Raw genomic sequence first — 23661 nt, 5'->3', positions numbered from 1 at the left:
TACACAGCTATCCGCCTTTCCACTGTAAAAATAATGACTGACTACCTTTAGCAGAGTTGGTCAGTGCACTAGTAATACAGAGCACACTTTAATAGTGGCAGCTGTTCTATTCAACCAAAGAGGAAAAAGTCAGCAGAGGTGACTCACAATTTGTGGTTTATAACCATTTTTATTTCCTAAATTGCCTATACATCTCCTTGACCTGAGAATTTCCAGGTTCTTTATTCCATAACATGAATGTAACTTTTCAAGGCTGTATCTTATTAATTATACCTATAGAATTAAAGGTTGTTATTCTGACACAGTGGCTGCAACAACGGGCTCAAACATCACAACAACTGTGAGGATGGTGCAGGACCGGGCAGTGTTTTGTTCTGTTGTACACAGGGTTGCTATGAGTCAGAACCCACTCAACGGCACCTAACAACAACCAACATTTTAGGTAAACAATCTTTCTAGATAATGTTTACTTAATTGATAGATCATTTCTCCCAAATTATTTTATATTTTCTTTTCTTTTAAACTTCTGTGTTAAATATCCCTAGTGTGATCTTTCTTTTGTGAAATAGCTTCTAAACAAGTACAGATTGTAGTTAAGTACACTGAACTACAAAAATAAAAATACAAAACTTCAAAAACAAAGAAGGCAAAATTAACATTTCTAAAACAGCAATATAGTAAAGGAGTAAGTTAATTTCAAATGTGTGTTTAGTATGTGTGTGCAGAAGCACTGAGATGTCAGTAAAAATGCTAGAAATGATCCTTACCTCTAGCTAAAAGAGTGCTTGCAACTGAACTGAATGAAGGTCAAGAATAAATTAGGAAAGTACATGAAAACCTAGGATAAAAAGATTACCAAATACAAATACTAAATTCCATTGATATCCATTTAAGACCACCTGAAATTAAAAAAAAACAAAAAACTTTTTTCATACTCTATCCTTGAATATAGATTGTTTTCTAGACAGGGTCATGAATGCACTCAATGTACATATATTTTCTATTATCTATTGACTGATTAATTTACAACTGATTATTATGTTTCCAAATTACTAGTTTAAAATCAGTGTGTTTGTGTATATCATGTTGTCTATAATTTCAAAAAATACAGAAAATATGTGAAAAAACTTGACAAAATAAATCCATATAATTTAAATAATACTGTACTTATAAAAAGAAAAGCATTTTTGTGTCTTAGGAGAGGTCTAGTTCCCAAACTTTTAGTTCTCTGAAACAAATGTGTATATGTATGTGCCTTTGTGGTACATGGGTTAAAGCACTCCACCGCTAACCGAGAGGTCCGCGGTTCCAAGCTACCAGCCTCTCTGCAGGAGAAAGATGTGGCAGTCTTCTTCTGTAAAGATTTACAGCCTTGCAAACCCTATGGGGCAATTCTACTCTGTCCTACAGGGTTGCTATAAGTCGGAACTAACTTGAGGGCAGTGGGTAGATAGATAGGTAGATAGATAGATATGTATTTTTTTTTCCTGAAATATGTGGAGTTCTGAGTTAGAATTTTCCATTTCTGGTTTAATCATACCTTTCACATCTTCATCCTCAATTGTTGTATTTGAACTTTCAGTTGACTCCTGTTGAGAAGAAAACACTTTTAAGTTGCAAACAATAAACAGTCTGGTTTTTCCTTCTTAAAAAAAATTGATATGAAAGTATGGCTAGTGGTATACATATCATGCAAAGTTCTGCAGCAGATTGTGTGCATATGCTGACATGCAAATAAACAAATACATTACATGGTTTAAACAGAAATAAAATGCCAAAATGCTGCACACGTTTCAAAAAGGGAGTACTCTGGTCGCCTAATCTCGGAAGCTGTATGATTCCAAGCAATTTGTGGAAGCAGCAGAACTATGCTATTTATTTTAAAGAATGTGTTTGTGTTACCGTGCCCCATAAGATGTGCTTTTTCGGTATACTTATGAAAAATTAAATATGTTAGCTTAATGAATATGAACCTTAAAACAGGAAAATTTGCATTCCTAACTATAGTGAATTGTACCTTCTCTGTGTAAGGCACATGTCAAGCATTGAGTTTGTAGTCTGTTCGCTCTATTCCTTTGTAGAGCGACAGGCATTGCACTGCAACGTTTGATGAAGATGCTAAGGCTACTAAGCTGAGATATGCTGAAAGTACTTTTTAAAAAATTTTCATGTTTGTAATTAGCACAACAGCTTCATGATGAATAATTTACTTTCAAGGATAATTAGATTTTTCATTCATTTCTAAATTAGAAGCTGGCTGTCATTGATAAGAACCCTCCTCCCATAATAAAAAGACAAAGCTATTTCTTTGTAAAACTACAAATGAAATTGAAATTAGTAAGCACACTTAAAAGGACACTGTAACTGCCAATAATAAGATACGTTCCTTAAAATGGTTTGATAAAATTTGCCATTAATAATGTACTAGTAAAACATTTTCTAGCAAAGAAATATAGCAATATTCATAAGACACAGTTTTCTGCTTGTTGGAATGATTAAAGGTTAGAGCTGAAAAAAACTGGAAGCAAACTTCCAATTAATAGCTGTATGCTTAGTGACGAAAACCAAATTTTGGAAAATGATGCAAACACAAGTTAATATCCTTTTTGAGATTTATTTTTATAAATTTACATATAATATTTAAAGCAAAAGGGCAAACTAAAGATGTATCCAGAGTCTCCATACACACAAAAACCAAAAAAAAGTCTTCATGCGTTTCTTATTGTGACCCAGTGTTCAAATATAAACTCAAGATGAAGGTAAACTCATGCACTGTAAAAATAAACTAATTCATGTAAGCAAGAAATATCATGCAGCAACTCTTACAACTGATAATAGCTAGCACTATCCAAGTGTCCACTGCTTGATCTTTCATTTGCTAATGATATTTAAAGAATTTATTTTCATATGTGACTGTTCTGATTACAAGTCTTTTAGGGACTTAAAACATTTTAAGTGTTATGGTTACAAAATAAACCTTATCTTAAAGAACGTTAACACTTTATGCTTTTTACTTTAACAATTTTAATATTGACTCATTAAACATTAAACCAGAGGAAATTTGTCTGCTAAGACTTGAACATTACTGATAAATTAAGGAGAAGACTTATGACTATACTTAATATTTGATAAAAGTCTGGCGAAGTATTTTTCTACCTTCAGAGATATAATAATGTATGAGAAGTAATAAACTTGAAACATACATTCAGAAAATGTCTCCTTTCATCCTATAGACATGTATGCAAGTACAGTTATTTAGTTAACATGCTGTGCAATGAATTTACAGTGTATAGGGAATATTACAGTCTTCATTCAGTATAAGTAGTTAAATGTCCATTACTGAAATGCACATAACTCAACAAAAACAAACACATTTCACAAGTGAAACTCCCTAATTCTCCTCAAATTCATGTCAAACAACATCAACAGAAAGTTGAGAATAAAGCAAAACAAAACAAACAAAAAAAACTACTATGACAACAAAACTGAATAGAACTCAAAAGTAATACTATATTTAAACAAATGCCTATGAATTCAAGTTGATTTTTTTGAAGATAGTGGGATGATATAGCAAGAAATTCTAAAATTTCATGCAGAATACGTCTACAGTAAAATGCACAAACAGGCATGGAGGAAAAAAAAAAGACCAGATGGAATCACTAAAGATACACAGTCATCTTGACATAAAGACTTTATGAATGTTTAACCTGATTTTCTGACTTTCTGACTAATGGTACCATTCATCTGTTTTTCAAGATAGCATTCTTTTTTGTTTTGAAAGAAGTAGGTGTAATAGTTCTACAAAATTAGGCCCAAAAGTGCCATAGAAAAAGGGTAAGGATTTTCTTTCCTATTTTTAGATAATGAATTAATTTTGCTTTGAATATTTGATGAGATGTGTAATCTTGTGAAAGCAAGATGATGTTGATTCTTTCTGAATACCTTGTTTCCATCAGGGTTGTGGATTACAGTAGTTTGGGGCTCCTGAGTGAGAACAAAATAGAGAAAGAAACAGTTCGCATTGGTAAGTACATTCTTACTAGTGTGAGGGAAAGAGCAGAGTGAGCCAGTTGACACAACTAAATAATGACAAGAGCTAAAGCGATGTTAACTGCTGTCAGAGGTTGCAGCTGACAAGGTCTCTGATGAAAGATCTCCCAGGTGAGCCCATGAGAGAGGACACCTCCCTAGCCAGCAGCAGCAGCATGCAAAAGACCTTATTCTTGATCAGCATACAGACAAGGCTTTGAAGTTAAGAGACCTAAAGAGGCACTCACTGTTTCACAGAGTCCTATGCCAGATAGAGTTCTTCTTTCTTCTTTAATGGGTGGCCTTTTAAAGTCTGTCCCATAGAAAACTGCACAAGGACACTGGAGATAGAACTCTTTGAGACGATCTCAAATTCTTTGTGAAGATATTTTTCAGCTGTATTGCTTTGAGATATTTTTCGGCCATACTGATTATGGCATCATCATCATAAGACACAGCTGAGTACCCTTGGAAAATCTAGAACCATTGGACTACACTTAAAAAAAAAAAAAGGCTATTCTACAGAATGCATTTCCAAAGACCATAAGAAATTCCAAGAAACATTTAATGGTCCTGCTACTAATGATATAATCACTATACTTACAGACATATTGCTGTTAAATCCTGTGTTAATTCATATTTAAAGGAAAATTTCTGCCTTATGAACTATATGTATAGAAGGTTTGGCTACAAAGTCATGTCTTTCCACCAGAAAATTGAATCTTCTACCAGAAAATTGAAGAAATATTCTCAAGGGGAAATAACACTCAAATAACTGATGGAAACAAACAAAAAAAAGATTTAGCGTGCATACATCAATGACATGCTTGGTACTCTTGTTACATGATGTCTTGGTGACTGAGAGTTACTGCAACTACTGGAAGTTCTCTCCCATAGGCAGTCTCCATCTCTAAGATCTCCCTTCTACCACAGTTTATGCTGCACTACGTAGAAACCATTATCATTTGCTTCTCTTCTTCCTTTCCCTGGATAGAGCTGTGATCAATATTGTTCTTTACTAGCAGATAACCTGCTATCCACAATGACATGTCCTTCCTTAAAACGTTCTAAAGTTGAGCCCCTCCCAAGTGAAATAAGCCCCTAACATTTTTGATTCTCCTGGTGGTACAGTGGTTTAGAGCTATGGCTGCTAACCAAAAAAGGTCAGCAGTTTGAATCTACTAGCCGCTCCTTGGAAACCCTATGGGGCAGTTCTACTCTGCTCTATAGGGTCGCTATGAGTCAGAATCAACTCGATGGCAATGGGTTTGGTTTATTTTTGGTGACGCAGTGGTTAAGCATTCGGCTGCTAACCAAAAGGTAAGCAGTTCGAATCCACCAGCCACTCTTTGGAAACCATATGGGGCAGTTCTACTCTGTCCTATAGTGGCGCTAGGAGTCGGAATCAACTTGACAGCAACGGGTTTGGTTTTTTAACAGTACAGAAAGAAGCCCTGGTGGTGCAGTGGTTAAAGCACTTGGCTATTAACCGAAAGGTTGGCAGTTTGAACCTACCAGCCACTCCGTGGGAGAAATACGTTGCAGTCTGCTTCCAGAAAGATTTATAGCCTTGGAAACTCTATGGGGCAATTTTACCCTGTGCTATAGGGTCACTATGAGTCGGAATTGACTTGACGGCAGTGGGTTTGGTTTTTTGGTTTAATAGTATAGAGAACGGTCAAAAAATCAGAAACATTTCTGAAAATCATAAATCAATATATGGAATAGTTTTGGGGAAATGTTATAGAACTCAAGAGCACTAAATGCTAGTGTTCAAATTCTGAATTTTAACATAACGCTGTCTCAAAGTATTAAACTGATTTAATTTTTATAGTGTGGATTTGACTGAAATGGAAAAAAAAACTGGGTTCCATTGAAAATTCAAAGCTCTATGCTATGCTATTTTATTTTTTGGATTAAAGTGAAACAGTGATAAATTAATTTAAAACACAACTAACAAAAAGCTTTAAAATTATCCAGTGCCTCTTTATCTCAGAAAATGAGGTCTTACAAAGCCCTGTTGGCTTTTAATAGGAGGGAAATAGAAACTGAATAAGGTCTACTTTATGGTTGTCTAGCAATAATCGTGTTAGCTCTCCTTGATGTCAACACTTGCGTCATGAAGGGAAGAACCCATTGTTTTGCATAATCTAGAGCTATCATCAGGAGAAGAGCTAAGAGCAACCAAAGCGCATTCTACTGTCTTTCTAGGCAGCATGCGAACAATTTCAACTACAGAGACCACAGCTATCAGTACAATGTTCAACAATGAAGTGACAGAATCTCATGTTAGAAACATACTGCTTGACAACCACTTTAAAAAATGAAAAAAAATTTTTTTATATCTCAGAAAGCAAAAGAAAAAAAACCCAACAAAATAAAATATTTGTATATATACACAGCTATATAGTGAAAGCAAATGAGAGAAACAACAGAAAACAGTAAAGAACTTAAGAAGGGTTACAAAGAGTCCAGGTATACCAGCGCCGGGGTAGGAATATTTTCTTTGGGGCTGGTTACCACGTTGGCTTTGTTGTTTATCTGTAGGTATGCAGAAAATAGAAACAGAGATGCCTTAAACCCCTTGATAGCCAATGTCTTTATATGCAGCATGTCTACATGGCAATATAGACATGAAAATAAAGAGCCACTGAAGATGAATGTGAAAGACACTGTGATGACGACAGGAATGGTGATCACATCTAGTCTCCAATGGTCACACACAGGCTAGGACCGTAGCTGTGATGGCAGAATGATACAACAGACTGGGCTGCTTTGGCTGTGCCATCTTAGCAAACAGACAAAGAGCTGCTTCAATGGAGTTCTGATCAAGATTCAGAGTATGAAATGAATATAAACATTTTCATACTCTTCAAGTTGGATTCTGTTTCCCAGCTTCCAATTGTTCACCGTTACGAATACATTCCTTTTTTCATCTTTTTCTTGAGCCTGAAGTCACATATTGACCGTCTCTCTCTGGGGAGCCATCAGCACTTGGTTTAGTAGTTATCCAATTAAAAGCTTAGATCTTCTGATGAAATGCAGGCTTATAATATTTTTTTAAAAAATGATAAGTCTGGTTCTCCTTTAAAAATACATCTTCAATTGTAAATGGGCAAATCAAAGTTTTTACCATATTCTGAATTTAAAAGGACTTTATTTTTCACAGTTGTTTAAGAAGAAAATACTAAGTTTCCTGTCAAAGTGTCAGTGCTATTGTTGAAGACTATATTTGGTAATGTCATTCCGTTGCTTTAACATAATTGAGTTTGACCTTAAACATCATTATCACTGTGCAAGGGACATTGTGAAAGCAACTCAGAGGGTCAGTAAGTATTGTAATGAGCCCACAGGGTAGACTCTTTGTAGACAAGTGGCAACTTGAAGCTACAATTGAGTCTGGGCACTGAAGAATCAAAGACTAAAAAAGTAATAATCGATATTCTTTTAAACTGATGCATGACAATTTATATTATGGTTATCAAACAGAAATATAAATTAACATTCATTTTCTAGCACCATATTATCTAGGTATTATTATCTAAAGGAATATATCCCCATCATTTCAATAGAAGTGTACTTAAGGACTTAACGAGAATAACATACTACACAAAATAAATATCAAATGAGTATTTTGCAAGTGATTATACCAATTTAATTTTTGGGCTTTCTGTGAATTCTTGAATTCTTTTCTTTTATACTTTATACCTATAGATCTTATTGAAACTGCACTGAGAGGAAGACAGAAGGTGACAGAAATTAATTTAGGTATGTAATACTTTGCTTTTCTATTAATTCACATTTGTGTGATTATTAGGTATTAGTATTACTTAAATAAGCTGTAACACTGTGCTCTGTGATATGCAGAAAAATAGAAACTTTTGGTGTCCTTTACTGGAAAACTCTTTAAATGTTAAATCATCAATTGGTATTTTGCAGATAGTTTGTTTAAAAACTTTCTTTAAATCAAAGTGCACAGAATTCAACATAAATGTAGTGCAACAGCTAAAAAGAGATAAGAGATAATGAAGTCTGTTAGACAGGGATCAAAATTAAGTATTTATGTTAGTATAGAATACATGAGAAAAGGGGAGGGATATGCACAAAAATAATTTCCTATTCAGGAAGAGTGCTTGGCAAAACACAGCTGACTTCTTATCAAATGATCAGGGTTTTTTTTTTTTTTTAAATGATTAAAGAACCATATGGATTTATATGCTATATTCAGTTTATATCAGTGGATACAAAGAACCAAAAAGAAATATTCTGAGATACTTTCATTTCTGTTTTGAGATAAGAGATCAGATTTTTTTTTATATTTTTGTGGTTGCCAAGAACTGCTTTATTTTAGTGAAAATGGTTCCACATGCACACCTATGCATACAAACCTATCTGCACACACGCACACACATACATTGCATTACACACATTCACACACAAATACACAGCACACACACTATCATTCTTTCCAAATGAAGGCCATTCTATCTGGATGAGTCATCCTCTTTCATTAGGCACAGGAAATATGATTTAAATGACTATATGCCTCAACTACCATTTTCAGTCATGTTTAAATACGCAGTTAAGAACTTTTTTTAATGTAAAGGTTAGTTGAGTGTTTTTTTTTTTTTTTTTACTATAGGGAATATTTCGAAGGTACTTTGTAATATTAACTTAAAAATAGAAGACTTTCTATATAAAAGAGTAGAAGAACTTCTTATCAAGTATGGGTCAAATATCAAGTATGGGTTCAACCATAGGATATAAACATATAAGAACTCTCACACTTTTGTCTGTGAATGTAGTTTATTTCTTACTATGGAAGTATAATATTTTTCCTTAAAAAATTAATCAAATAAAATATTTAAATGATGTATTGAATTATTCTTATGATGCAAGGGCAAGATATTCATTTCTCAGTTGGTGATTTTACTCAGTTTTGAGGTTAATAAACATTTCCTCTAAAGATGCTTAACTAGGATGGGTTCCTTGTAAGATCCCTTTTACACTATTTATAAACTCTATAGGGACATATCACGGTTATGTCTGGACCAAGAATCATTTCTATCTTAGCAACCATGATCACAATTTTAAAAATAATTATATAGTGTTTCTTCACTTATCAGTAAACAGACAGATTAATTATGTCATGGTCTCTTTAGATTCAAAGAGAAAACTGGGCTTTGTCCTAGTAAAAGATTAAACCTGTTAGTAGCGCATAGATAAAGAGAAAGTTTTTATATATTTAAAAAATTCAAGTTCAAAGAAGAATAATAAAAAGTAGAAGTGGGTAGTGTGTTCGGTACTTGATTAACACTGATCTTTAACAGTCCTACAACTTTTTTTTTCTCCACTTACACTAACTTAGGTAAGTAAGATCTTTTATTTTTAAGTGTGAATTTTCATAGGAGGAAAAATCTGGCAGGTAGAGATCCTCACCATCATCTGAACACTCGAACTGGATTTCCTTTTCTGAATTGACCAGTCAAAGAGAAAGGAAAAGAAAAAAATATGACCGGTGGAATTTACAGAATCAAAGCACGGAGTACAGAATAATTTTGTCTTTAAGGAGGAGTGATAAATTGACTGGGAGAAAAAAAAAATTGGAAATGTTTCTTTCTATATAAGGATAGTGCTGAAGATTAATACCCTAATAGGAACTGTGAGTGCTGCACCACTGAATGGTACAGAAAAACACAGGAGAATAAAACATTTGGAAATTTTGAAATATTCACATTTCTACCAGTGTATCATTGGGAAAAAGGCAGACATTACCTGTCATTAGTGAAATCTAAACTGAATAAACTAAGCAGAAAGAAGATAAAAATCACAGGCTGAGTAAAGCAATTGGTAAAAGGCAAAAGTCATCCTAATGGGAACCACAAGTGCATAGTCACCATAGCTCTGGAAATTCCGAAATCGCACACAGACAGGTGGCGAAATGACTGGGTAGAAACATAAGAAATGATTTTCTGTTATACTTTCAATATGAACTGACCAACTGACTTTGGGCCAAGTTCAAATGTTAGAATATTAACTAATTCCCAAGAATGTTGAAGTGTTGATGAGGAATGTATGCATCTGCCATTGGAAGAGAAAGAAAAGGATTAAAGAAATAAAACATTTAGGTGAGGCTGCAAAGATAACACACATAATGTAAATATAAGGTTACATTCAATCAAAGGTAAATTCCCATGAAACCAAACAGAATCAGTAGAAAATATGTTGCAGTATTATTGAGTTGAATTTTATTATTGTTTAGAAATCCAAGAAAGTCAAAACATCCTGCTGTTATCTTTCTTGAAAGATTTTTCTAATGTTTGTTAATTTACCTTGACAGAAGAAAAACTGCCCAGGCAGAGAAATTTAGTAATTTGACATTTGATTCCAGTCTCAATGACTTGAGTTTTTTTTAAGGTTATACATTTCAATGGCCTTTAAAATACTGCATAATTATTTGGAAAGGCATTTGGTTTTCATAGATTTTTAGGTCACCACGATAGTTTCAGACTGTAGTAAAACAGAGGATTTAGATTCAATTTCTATAGCAACTCCATATACAAGTATTATTTTTTCATGATTATTTAATATGTAATCAAATAGAAAAAATATATAATTTTTCTTGGTATAAATGTTAGTCATCATTGTGCATTAAAATTATTTCATAATTCAACCTGTATCCTTTATCAGTAACCACAAAAAGTACAAGTTTCAACTACTAAGGACTTATATTTAACATTTTTAAATTATCCAGCATCTGAAAGTCAGAAATGTTTAGGAGCATCTGTTTAACTTACCTTTACTCCATCTGGTTTCTTCAACAAACTCTTGGCTGCTGCAAAATGAGAGTAAAATCTGCTTAGTGAGTTATTCATAGAAACCCATAGCTAGGCAATAAAACAAGTAGTTGTTTCTTTCTACCACCTCTGCTGAGTTACGGCCTACATATGCCAAGTTATCAAGGTCACACTGATGAGCACGAGCTTACAGGACATTGAAATACAGTATCACTTTTCTTGGTTTTTCTATGTCAAATTTAGAACTAAATTCTTATTTAGTTCATTGCATACAGTAGAACATTTTGACTGCTGGACTTTACTTCACTGCTGGTTGTGAAAAGGATACTGGAACTTTAACTGGACTATGCTTTTGTAATCCAGAAAGCTGATTTCAGGCTTCAGACATCAGCTGACATATTGTATTACATGTTCATTCACACCACAAGTATGGTGACCATGTCAGTTCTGCCATTTAAGCCTCACCTTCTAGAGGTTTAAAACTCATTTGCAAAATTTTGCTCTGGTTAAATAACACCTATATTATACTTTTGAAATCAGACAATTTCTTTTCTGCAAAAAATCTTAATAACTATATTTAAAATGAAACAGTATTTTATATTATTGATCTAGAGCAATTGTTTAAAACTCTTAGCATATGACCTTTAAAAAATGGCATTATGTATTTTTATACTTCAAAATCAGAAGTTAGTCTTCATAAACAAAAGCCTTATACATTGAAAAATTAAAAATAATAAAATTTGAGACAAGATATAAACAAAATGAAATCTTCAAATGACTCAACTAAATCAGAGAAATCCTAAAGCATATGGTCTTATATTAAGCTTTATTTTTCTTAGAGAGGAAGCTTTTATAATTCCTTGTTACTGAATTTCTTGAGTATATTAAAAAGTGAAGTCATTCTTTCAAAAAATATACTTATGAATGGGTACATACATAGTGAACCTATAATATCATTGTCAATGACAATTAGTATACCAACTGTAGAAAATTTATGAATATGCAGGACAAAGTACACACTTATGTGTCCATTTAAGGTTAATTATATATATATATATGTATTATATATATATATTTAAATCAGAATAGAATTTGGCATTTGAAATGGAAATATGTAGCTATCATAGAACTGCATGAACATGTAATTTCCTGACATCCATTTGATCTGGGACATTATTTTGATATCACCTTAGTATAATTTTAAATTTACATAAAAGATATAAAAATGTTAATTTTATTTAGTCTTTAGCAACAAAGCTATTAATTTATTATTAAGATTGTAAGACATAGTTGCCTTAGATATAATACTATTTGGCTACAGCTAAAAAGCAATATTAAGTAAATACTGTGGCAGTTAACAGGTTAGAAAGCAAACTTAGAATAACTAGAATTGCAATAGCAAGCAAAGAGAAGACAATGATTCAGGGTAAGCAGGGATTTGGCCTGGGAGATGCAGAAATGTCCCTTTTGGTTACTATTCACCTTACCTCACAAGAAATACATTCCACATAAAGGAAGAAAAGAAAAAAAAAATAAAAACAACTTTATAACCATATACTTGTGGACAAATTACTTTAAAGAGCATGTCTGGCAATGAAACAGAATGAATAAAATACTCAAAAGTAAAATGCAATACTAAGTACAAGATGTAACTGTGTCTAATGTTATTCAGTTGAAGTGATGGATTAAAAAGAAAAAAAAAGTTTGTTTTTCAAGCTAAAACATTCAGAAACAATATAAAATCCACATATTAGTCATGAGTTTTTAGTTTACAAGATGATGAAAAATAAATGTGAGGGAAGTAAAAAGCTTCTATACATGGGTGCATATATTAATAAAGGCCCAGTTTATGCCTGAATGTATTTAGCACTTTAACAAAATACATAATCTTAATTATGGAGATTAATTTGTCATTAACATTATATATTATTCTATAAATCATTATGCCTTTTAGTGACTCACTAATTATTGGGCCATAGTGAAATATTAATTTATTTGAAGACAGTATTGGTTAATATTTAATGAGATGGCATTGAACTCACCCATATATGTGAAAATATTAATCAACTGTATATAAAACAGGTAACTAGACAAAGGCAGCAACAAAGTTTCATTACACCGAACACATTAGACAAAATACATACAGTCAACCAACACAGTCCCTCAATTTGTAACAATGATCATTGTATTATTATTGTTGTTGTTTAATAGCTCACTGGAGGCCTCTGGAAGGCCTCCTATGGTTTCACATTATCTGTAACTAAATACAAAGGGAAAAAGAAAGTGAATCATTTAATAAAATTTTAAACAATAACTAGAAATTGGTTCCGAAGTTTGAAGAACATTTTACAATGATGTGATGGATCATTACCTGATATTACTACAATACCCAGGCTAAGTATGTAGCAGGAAGTAAAATTAAGAATTGAAGAAACAGCTGGACAAGTTGATGCTACAGATGACTATTTATATAACAAACTGAAGTGATAGTATTTCTGGCATTTATCATTTGACAGTTGTTCCAAGTATAAGTGGCTAAGCAGAAAGTTTACTGAGTACAGCTTTCTCACTGCTTCAGTCACTTGTCATGTATATGACTGATCAGCATTTCCTAAAATTTGATTATTGGAAACCTGGCTTTTTAAGAAATTCAGTCAAAGACGGGGACTCCAAAACTCTTAATAATTTTTGGAAATGACATATACTTTGTTCCCATTTGGAGAGTTACTCCCGTAATAACTGGTTTGGCTTCTTCTAGCCCACTATTTAACAAATTTATTTTTACCATGGAATCATTTTGAGGAATGTTATTATCCCATGATATTGCTGTGTGGCAGATTCCCCGTAAATTCTTGAGTGAGATGCCTCTGAAAGTTGTAAAAATTTTTATAGCACAGGAAGATATGACTATACTGTACGAAGAACATCGGCCTAAGAGAAATGGGTATCTCAATAATGTCTTTTAAAAATCTTGTTTATTGGAATTTCCTTTGAGAATGAGAGAAAAAACCTAATTCTTAGTTATTACTTTATGAAATATCAATTAATTAATTCTAGGTTCAAAATGCTGAGCTCCAAAATGAAGAACTACATATTTGCACAACTTATGTGCCCCCAGCAGAGATGACAGATGCGCTCCAAGTCCTGCACCAGCACTGACTATTGGTGGGGCCGCCTGGGGTGTTCTTGTGAGGAGAGTAGTTACATAAGGCTCTGAGTGGGAGAGCACCCAGGCAGTTACTAATGGCAGCTACCGGTGTGGAAGGAATCCATGCCACAAACACATCTGCCATCCCTGAATGACAGTGTTATTTTTTAAAACTATTATATATATTTTTAAATTAAAAAAAGACTACTAAAGAGGAGAGCAGAGGATGAGGAGCAGAGTTCTTAACACTTGTACCTGAAAAATTCCTTGTAGCCAGCATAGTTGTCAAGATGGCACCCTATTAAAGGAGTAAGAATATAAAATTAATGTCACCTCTGAAGATGAACCCTTGAGACTACTGCTCTGAGATACCCTTTAAACATGGACCTTAAACCACTCCCAGATGTCGCCTTTCAGCCAAATGACAGATGGGCCCATAAATTAAATATCACCGTGAGTACTGTGCTCCTCCAAACAATTCTCTAGATGAAACCAAATGGTAAACATTCACCCTAGATCAAGGGTAAAGGCAAGTAGGGACAGGGAAGCTAGATTAATGAAACAGAACCACCAAAATGGAAGCAACAAGAATGCTGATATACTGTGAAGAATGTAACCAATGTCACCGAACAATATGTACAGAAACTGTTAAATGAGAATCTAATTTCCTGTGTAAATCTTCACCAAAAGCACAATAAAACACTTAAAAAAAAAAGTCATATCTGAGATTTTTTGACCTAACAGTTTTTAATAACAAATCGTCTAGCCTTACTTTTAGGCAAGGGATTTGTTAGTTTGTTTTTGTTTCTTGGTTTCCTGAGACTATCAGGCTCATGTCTCTCCTAACGCCAGGACCACCCTAATGGGTGTAGCTAGATTCAGATTATCAAATCGCACGCTGTTTTCCACTGAAGGGAGGAACTACAGCACACACTGCCACAACAATCTTAGCTTTTTCATTATAGGTTTAATTCCAGTGTATTTTCCATTTTCTTCCAAGATTCAGAAAAGGAATAACAGGAGTACTCAGGTCTACACATTTAAATGCATTTGCTAAAACTCATTTTCATCACACAGTGTCTCACTTCTCTCTTAACAAATCTACTTCCCTACAAAAATGTAAAATTTCTTACCTTTAGTTTTCTTCTAGCATTAAATTTCTTCAAGCAGTCTACAGTCTCCTGTCTGTGCATCATAGAAGCAACAGTAGAACGTTGCTGGAAGAGGAGGGAAAAAACTTAACTGAGCATACTTATAACACACTAAACATAATAGTAACTTCAACCCTGGCAAATCTTTATTAATGGTGTCTGCACCCATATGGTCAACTTGTAAGTGTCCAAATGCAAAAGCTACCTAATAATGAAAAAGACTGATATTTGCCAAGACTATTTATGACTTAAGATGCAAAATTTAGTTTACAGAAAGTACAGAAATGGATATAATTTCCTAAATTATATTTAATATGTCATTAATCACATTTTTATTGGACTACCTCTTGTTTCCTCAGCACCATATTTGTTTCTGTACCATTTGACGTTCATCCCTAAAAATTTAGTAACATCTCTAGATCTTTTACCCAATTTCACACTATTTCTCTTAGCACTTCTGAAGTGTATTCAGACTACCATGGTCATTCTTTGATGCTAGTAAAACTCTACTTCCTGTTTCTAAACCTCACACTTGTTTCTAAGGCTGTCTGATGAGAAGTAATTGAACTTTGTCTCATCTTTTCTTCTGGGATACATTTAACTTTTTGGTGTCAGTTTCTTAACTTCTGTTCATGAATATGGTCAACAATTGGGATGGGAAATGCAGGTTCCTTACATTATTGTAGACAGTGTTTGCTTAGCAACCTGCATAAACTGGACTTTAACATCCCAAATAATACTTTTCACCCTTACAAAATTTGTTTTGTTAAATAACTTGCATCACATATTTATTCATTCTGGGTTTAATCTTCTGAAAAATTATTCTAAGTCCATAATCTAAAGTAGAGTTTATTTTTCCTTTTAGCTCCTGAGGTCTCTGGAGAACTCTCACTTACACAGATCCATGGGTGCTTCAGTGCTTCTGAGGCTGTGATACGTTTGGCAGGGTTGATAGTAAGCATTTTATTGATGAGGTCTTTGGCTTCAGGAGTCACCGTGTCCCACTCTGGTGATGGAAACTTCAAAAATATAAATTTATAAAGAGTTTAAAAAGTAGATAGACTCAGTGAAACAGGGAAGAGTCAAAATATTAATCATTTCTTTAAGTGGTAAATTTCTTCACAAATTTACTTTTGGTATAAGTTGAACTACATCAAAATATAGAAAAATCAATATAGATATGTCCCCCTCTCTAAATATCTATATCTATATTAAAGAAGAGTAACTGATAAGGGACAAACAGATGTATTAAATTGTATGTTGTATCTAGTAGATACATGCTAGAATTTAGAAAAATAATTTAATCTTCTATTCCTCACAAAGTATTTTTGCTTTGATCTCAAAATGAAATTTTATACAAAAATTCTTGTAATTATTTGCAAAAATCAGTAAAAACGGTGAGGGTGTCACATGTATCAATGTCGTCATACCATTAAGCAAGGTTCAACACAAGGGATTATATACTCTTACGATTCACGTGTAACAACAGCAGAGATAATAAATTAGCATCAATTCCTGTGCCAAAACTGATACTACTTGTGGCTGCTTGGAGTGCTGTAGTGAGGAGTCTGAGGCTACAGGTACCTCAGCAGGATCTCATGTTAACTCTTCAAGAAGAAGGATAACCGACCTAATTACAAATTTCACCACAGGCAAGTTCATGAACACAGGCAACTTTCACAACTTCTATTAGTAATTCATTCTGATATTAATATTTCATTAATCACCGAGTACAAATGCAATATTTCAAATATTATATAATAACTACACAATAAGTTCTTTAGGTTAATTTTTTTGGTTACGATAATTCTTTAACCTCACTTTCACATAATTAACATATTAAGTAGAAATACTACTTTTAATGGGCTAAGAGAAATTTATATCACATTTGTTGCTAAACAACAGAGAAAATTTCAAGTTCTTTTCCCAATTTGTAAATTTTTATAGACAATTTTGAAAAAGAAAGCCACAAACCCATTGTAACTGCATCATGAAATTCAATTAGTCTGCTTTTAGTAATTATAAAATGAATAGCTTGTGACTCACTGACAGAATGAAACATGAGAAAAATGATTATCGACTCTTTAATACCTGTGACTTTTTGCCAGTTTAATAATCCTCATTGTAATTCAAGAAGTTCATTTTGGGCAGTTTTAAAAACTGCTAATGATTAATAACTAGTGAAGAAACACTCATGGACGCTTCTTAATGTTGTACAGGTTGTACAACAGCAAATAAGAGGTTGGTGCAGGCTGGGGAAAGGTGGACCTTTTTCTGATTTTTCTAATTTTCACAAAGGCACTTCTCCACATTCACCAAACAGAGTGTCTGCCCAGAGGGGTGCCTAGTTCCAGTTTGTAAAGATGGTGAATGTGCTAGCTGTGATAATGTAAATAATAATTTGGTCCATTTATTAGTCTGGATAGAATGGAATGCCTATATATTCAAACATATATTTTTAAAATTGTCACGATACACACAGCCATCCGAAAAATAGAAAATTTTAACAGAAATGCAGTGAAAATATGAGTCCTCAAGACCTGATAAAATATAATACAGACTTTTTATACTAACTCACCTGTCAACTCGTCTCACTTCTACATAGCATTTGTAACTTGTCCACAGAAGGTGGACCTGATATTGCCTACTCCCCAGGTAACTCACTTAAGAATACATGGAAAACATTCCCAGATCCTGCACTTTGATTTCCAGAAAGTTGTGTGAGATGAAACCAGAAGAAGTGGTAAATCACATTCACAGAAATATTTATCAAAGGGGAGCAAATTATATTGAAGAGTATAAAGTTAACTATACAGAGAAAAACAGAGAAATAAATCCTTACTCTTTAGAGTTAGAACTTAATTCATGTTCATATTATACATGTCTACTTTCAAATATTCTATTTGTAAATTAAATGTATTAGAATAATGATTTTCAAATATTTTTCAATTATGAAACCTGTTCTTCAAATAATAGCTTGCATGGAAGCCCATTAGGTTAACAATGAAAAAAAAAGAAAATCAAAACTGACATAGTAAGGAATGTCCTCAGGCTCAGAACAAGGATTGGTAAAGTACGTATAGCCTTCCGGCCAAATCTGGCCTGCCTCCTAATTTTGTAGCGCTCATGAGCTAAGAATGGTTTATTTGCATTTTTAAATGATAGAGTCAAACAAAACAAATAACAAAGAAGAATATGTGACAGAAACTGTGTATGCCTGCAAAGTCTGAAATAGTTAGTACTACCTGGTTAATCAACGAAAAACTTTGTCAACCCATCTCTCGGAGCAGGCCCTGAAGGAGCTGAAGGAGTCAGAAATTCTGTTTTAAAATCATTAGATTAGGATATAAAATTTGGTTCTATATGACACATGGGTCAATGCAATACACTGCTGGTATATAACTTAAAATTATTTGATAGGCATTTGGGAATATAATTCATCTAAAGAAGTAGTAATTATTCCCAAAGCAGAAACAGTTTAATGTTTGTATGTTTTGAAATACACTAAAATTTGAAAATTTTGACAAGCAAAGTCCTTTAAGATGCTTCCCTTCCAATCTCAGCAGATAGCTAAAAAGGAAATACAAATTGAATATATATGATGCATTTCTTAAGAGAGGGGAAATTAGTAAGAGGAATTACTGAAAATTAGAGTTAAAATAGCAATGAGAAAATCCAGCTTTGTCAGTAAATGAAAAACAAACCCTCATCTAAAATTATTACATACATCATAAGCTCCAGCCTTGATCTGCTGATAGAGTCTGTGTTGGTCTTCATCCCAAAAGGGTGGATATCCCACCAGTAGAATATAGAGAATGACACCTGGAGGAAATCAGCATAGGAAGGTAACGTAAGTTATATAAATAAAAAAAAAATGTGGCTGATCCACAGTAATATAAGCCGCATACATTAAAACAGAGAAAACTGGATTGCTGGAAAACTTCACAGACATATCATGCCCCACTCTAAAGCACTCAGGAGAGGGTGACTGCTTTTCCTTCCTATGCTCAAGACCTTTGATAATATGCAGCAGTATAACACACAAGCTGAAGAATTCAGAAGAGGCACAGCAGGGCTATAGCTAAAGATGAAACTCACCTGTCATTTTGGGTGCCACATGCTATAACCTTTCTTCACTCTTATCTATATAGATTCTATGTGATTTTAGTCACTTTGTAGATTGACATTTGAAACTTAACATGTTATGTTATTTTCTCTTACTCATTTTGCTAGTAATTAGGACAATCTGTTGAGTGATGGTGTCCTAGTTATAACTTCATGCTCTAAATAGTTAGGCACCCTGGAAGCATGGATATCATACAAAGAGATGAAAACACTTTTTTCTTTAGTGATCTTAATCTTCAGAAATAGACTTTTTCAATAAAAGTACTAAACCAGCAATACTACAGAACAGTGTATATTATAGGAGAGGGAAAGACGAGGGTGAAATTGTACTTAAAATTCAAAGGAATACGCAATCAGCTGTAACACAATTTGATATCTTTTTCATAAACATGCAACTATTTTCAAATTAATTTAATCAACATCTGATTTAACTTTCTTTTTTTAATTATTGTATTCACAAGTTTTTAACTTTCCTTGAATTTCTATTTTCGTTAATAAAATATCTGGAGATATTTTATCTCCGGGGACTATTTTGACACTATGGTCCCTTCATCATAATATGTCACTAGGGGCCTATCTACAGACAGTAGCACCTCTGGCAATTAGTGTTAAATTGCTGAATAATCACTCACAGCTGGCGACAGAAATTGTGATGGCCAATAGCAACTGCTCATTGATGCCCCGTCTCAAGCGGCACCCAGTGCACAAGCCCTACCTGCTGTGCCTTAGTTCCGCCTCTGCACGTTACCTCCTCCTTTTCAAATACTTTATGGCCCTGCTTAAAATCTTTAGTTTCTTTTCTAGCTCATTATCTTCTAGGACACTCCTCTGACCTCTCCTGCTTGCTTTTCTCTTGCAGTATCCCCTTAAGCTGTGGAAACCTGAGAGAGAAAAGAAAGACAGGCGGCATTTTGCCTCAGCATGCTCTGAGACCCCTTTTCCCTTGGTCTCTTGGTTTCTTTGCCTTTTCTTGGTTGGAAACCTCTAGTCCATTGGTCTTGACATTTTGATACAACACACACCACTTCAGCCAAAACGGCTGTTAAATAAGGTTTAATCACCCTAGACTCTTATAGCCTGCTTCAGGAAAATAGTTCAAAATTGATTTTTTTATCACACAACTTTTGCCAATTCCATTCTCCATGGGTGTACAACCTATTGACAGCAACCACAGCAATCAATGTGACCCCTCCATCACTGTTAATTACCCCCTCTTGCCCCTGGCAACAACCAATAAACTTCAATCTCTATACATTTGCCTTCTCCTGTCTTTTTATGTAAGTGAGGTCATACAATAGTTGTCTTTTGGTGATTGGCTTACTTTGCTCAGCATAATGTCTTCAAGCTCCATCCATACTGTAGCATGTACCAAGACGTCATTTCTGCTACTGGCTGAATAGTATTCTATTGATTTTTAAAGTCATGTGAATCACTACCAGAGTAAAATATTTTAAACAAGATTCTTAAATAAAGAAAAAAAAAGGCTTTTAGATCAAAATTGAATTATTTCACCACAGTGGAGTTTAAAAAAAAAATGAACATGAAAAAACTGCAATATATTGGTACCTCGCCTTTGCAACATCAAAACAAATTTTCTGTCGTTCACTAAAAGTATAGTTAATGTGCATTCATTTAAATTTATCTTCATATCATTTCTACTATCTGATGTAACAGATGCATCTAATGATAATGATGATTGTAATGACGATGATGAGTATCTGTGTTTGTGTTTCCTGGATGTAAGTAGAAAAGAGGTTGTACCTAAGTAGTTTTAACCCTCAGCTATGGTTCAGGGGGTGAAGGAGAAAATTTGCTTTGCCATGGCATATCTGGAAATAGCATATTTGGAAATGATGTCATGATATCTATACTGAATCTGGGCATTTTTCTAACAATCATCTGGAGTTAGGCTGTTATAAAATTATAAAACAGACTCATAACTGAGACATTTAACATTCTGAACCTAGGCTATGATGGCAAACACAGCCCCTAAGGCTGTCCGTTCTTGTGCACTATGTCTACAGTCCCGCATTGTATTACGTGACGTTTGGTTTAATTAAAATTCATCTTGACGTTGGGGGAAGGAGCGGGGGGTATAGATGAGGTAAGATTAACCATCAGTTCATTATAGTATTCTCTCTACTTTTGTATACATTTCAAATTTTCTATAATAAAAAGTTAAAAGACTATTTTTACACAGTCATTTTCCTATAACATTTAAAAATGGAAGCTAAAACTAGTTTTCATTACCTTATGTATGTATCTGTGTTTGGGAGATAGGAGAGATGTTTGATTAATAAGAATTTTGAGATGCACTGATTACTGATTAGGTAACAGTCTACATTATCAAGAACATTCAAAACTGATTTTAATAAAAGCTAGAGTTAGAAAAACAATTAAACCTCATAATCACATTAATGATTAAAATATTCTAAAGCCTTTTCTTATGAAAGTAAAGGAGAGATGACAAAGCAACGTTGAAAAACTCTAAGAAGTCAATGGACAGTTAAAGGAATAATCTAACCAACACATGCACTTAATACTCTCAGTAAACAAAAAGGTACTATGAGCTTCTGTGGAGTCCTCTGGGCACACTGGTTAAGAGCTTGGCTGCTAACCAAAAGGTTGGCAGTTTGAATCTACCAGCTGCTCCATGGAAACCCTAAAGCATTTCCCTGTAGGGTCACTATGAGTTGGAATTGACTCGACAGCAATGGGTTTGGTTTGGTATGGTTTATGAGCTTCCATGCAAAATGCATGAGGAGTAGGAAATGCACAATTAACTCTGTGTCACAAGTATGACTCTCTTTTATCTTGTTAACTTATGCAAAAAAATCACCATATAATTCAAATAGGCAAAGTACTAAACCAACACTTTGTGATCTAAAGGACCAATGCTAGGCAGAATAAAGAGCTAGAAGATCAAGGCCTGAAAGACAGGAAGTTATTTTTCAGAGGATAGAAACAAATTTGTGTCTTGTAACACACTGACAAGCATTCGGGGACCAGGCAGCCATGAATGCCTGTGCCTGCATCGTTTATGAGGTGGGGCTGGGAACCACGGGAAAGGCACGCGCCCATCTGTTTTATGTAAAGGTACAGCTGCTATAAAGAACAGAAGCATCATGTTACCAGTTCTTTCAATTACTCAAGAGAAGGCAGAAACTGAGGTTTTCAAAAGAAATCTCCTAATAATAAATTATAACGATAAATAACAAATGTCAACACCAAAAAACCCCAAAAGGCTAAGACATCTGTGAATCACTCATTTGCAACTTCTGCCATACTGTGTAAAAATCCTAAAATAGGCAAACAAACATATGACATCAAGTTACTATTATAAAGAAATGTGCAATCTAGGTAGGGTAGTGCTTCTTAAGCTGGGTGTGCATCACAGGGCAAGCTTGTTAGAAATGAAAATCCCTAAGCCTGATCTTAGAGGATCTTTTGCAATCGTTCTCAACTGGGTCCCAGGAAAGTACAGTTTCGCATGCTGAAGCGTGTGGTCTATTGTCCACAATTTGGAAAACACCAAGTTAGGGAAACCATATATACGATAACTAGAGAGACTTAAGCAATATTTGAGTTCAGTGTAAGAGGTTAAGGAGCCCTGGTGGCGTAATAGTGCTTGGTTGCTAACTGAAAGGTCGGTGGTTCAAAACCACCAGCTGCTCTGTGGAAGAAAGATGTGGCAGTCTGCCTGCATAAAGATTAAGCACTGGAAGCCCTATGCGGCAGTTGTACTCTGTCCTACGGGGTCGCTATGAGTTGGAGTTGACTCAACAGCAGTGGATTTTTTTTTGAGGCGGGGGAGGTGGTAAGAGGTTCTCTGCCTAGACTATGATTAGAGGGAACGCTTTACAGGTTAAAGATTGATAATAACATGGGTCGTAAAGGATGAAAGTAGAGACTTCTAATTGTGAGGTATACCTGTGAGGCCAAGTGCAAGGTAATCACAGAACTGGTAACAGCACCAAATTTCCATTAGGCTTGGGATTTAAAAATGGTAAATATTCTCTGGTAAAGTACCTGATGCTTACTTATCCCAAATGAAATAGGAAAAGGCCGAAAGCCAAATCACACAGCTGTTGAATCTAAATTAACCATGCAAGAAAAGAAGAAACATATTCTACAATATTCTATAGGTTTGCCAAAAGTCATGGTACATTATCTGGCAGCCACTAATTTATTATCACTCATAGCTGTTCCAAGTTATATCTAATTCAAGTATAAATGACATGTACAACCACTTTGGAAATTGATTTGGCGCTTCCTTAAAAAGCTAGAAATAGAAGCACCATACAATCCAGCAACCCTGCTCCTTGGAATATATCCTAGAGAAATAAGAGTTGTCACATGAATAGATACATGCATACCCATGTTCACTGCAGCACTGTTCACGATAGCAAAA

The 23661-nt window shown here is 34.1% G+C and overlaps 1 protein-coding gene across 5 annotated transcripts in view; it reads right to left on the bottom strand.

Annotated features, from left to right (window-relative positions):
* The window catches only part of CAMK2D (calcium/calmodulin dependent protein kinase II delta), a 376805-nt gene that overhangs the window by 45734 nt on the left and 307410 nt on the right, over positions 1–23661 (bottom strand). For 3 of the 5 annotated variants that reach the window (XM_012558245.2, XM_004385900.2, XM_004385897.2), the window contains exons 9-14: positions 18853–18947; positions 16022–16144; positions 15108–15191; positions 14230–14272; positions 10827–10864; positions 1541–1589 (exon numbers count right to left, since the gene is read on the bottom strand). In XM_012558245.2, the coding sequence (XP_012413699.1) occupies positions 1541–1589; positions 10827–10864; positions 14230–14272; positions 15108–15191; positions 16022–16144; positions 18853–18947 (432 nt within the window). The remainder of the gene's footprint in view (positions 1–1540; positions 1590–10826; positions 10865–14229; positions 14273–15107; positions 15192–16021; positions 16145–18852; positions 18948–23661) is intronic. The other 2 variants (XM_023740191.1, XM_004385901.2) reach the window with 1 other exon arrangement.

The sequence above is a fragment of the Trichechus manatus genome, unplaced genomic scaffold (assembly GCF_000243295.1).
Source record: "Trichechus manatus latirostris isolate Lorelei unplaced genomic scaffold, TriManLat1.0 scaffold00150, whole genome shotgun sequence".
NCBI classification, from domain to species: Eukaryota; Metazoa; Chordata; class Mammalia; order Sirenia; family Trichechidae; genus Trichechus; species Trichechus manatus.
The sequence above is the reverse complement of the archived record's forward strand: the minus strand, read 5'-3'. Positions and strand labels throughout refer to the sequence as shown.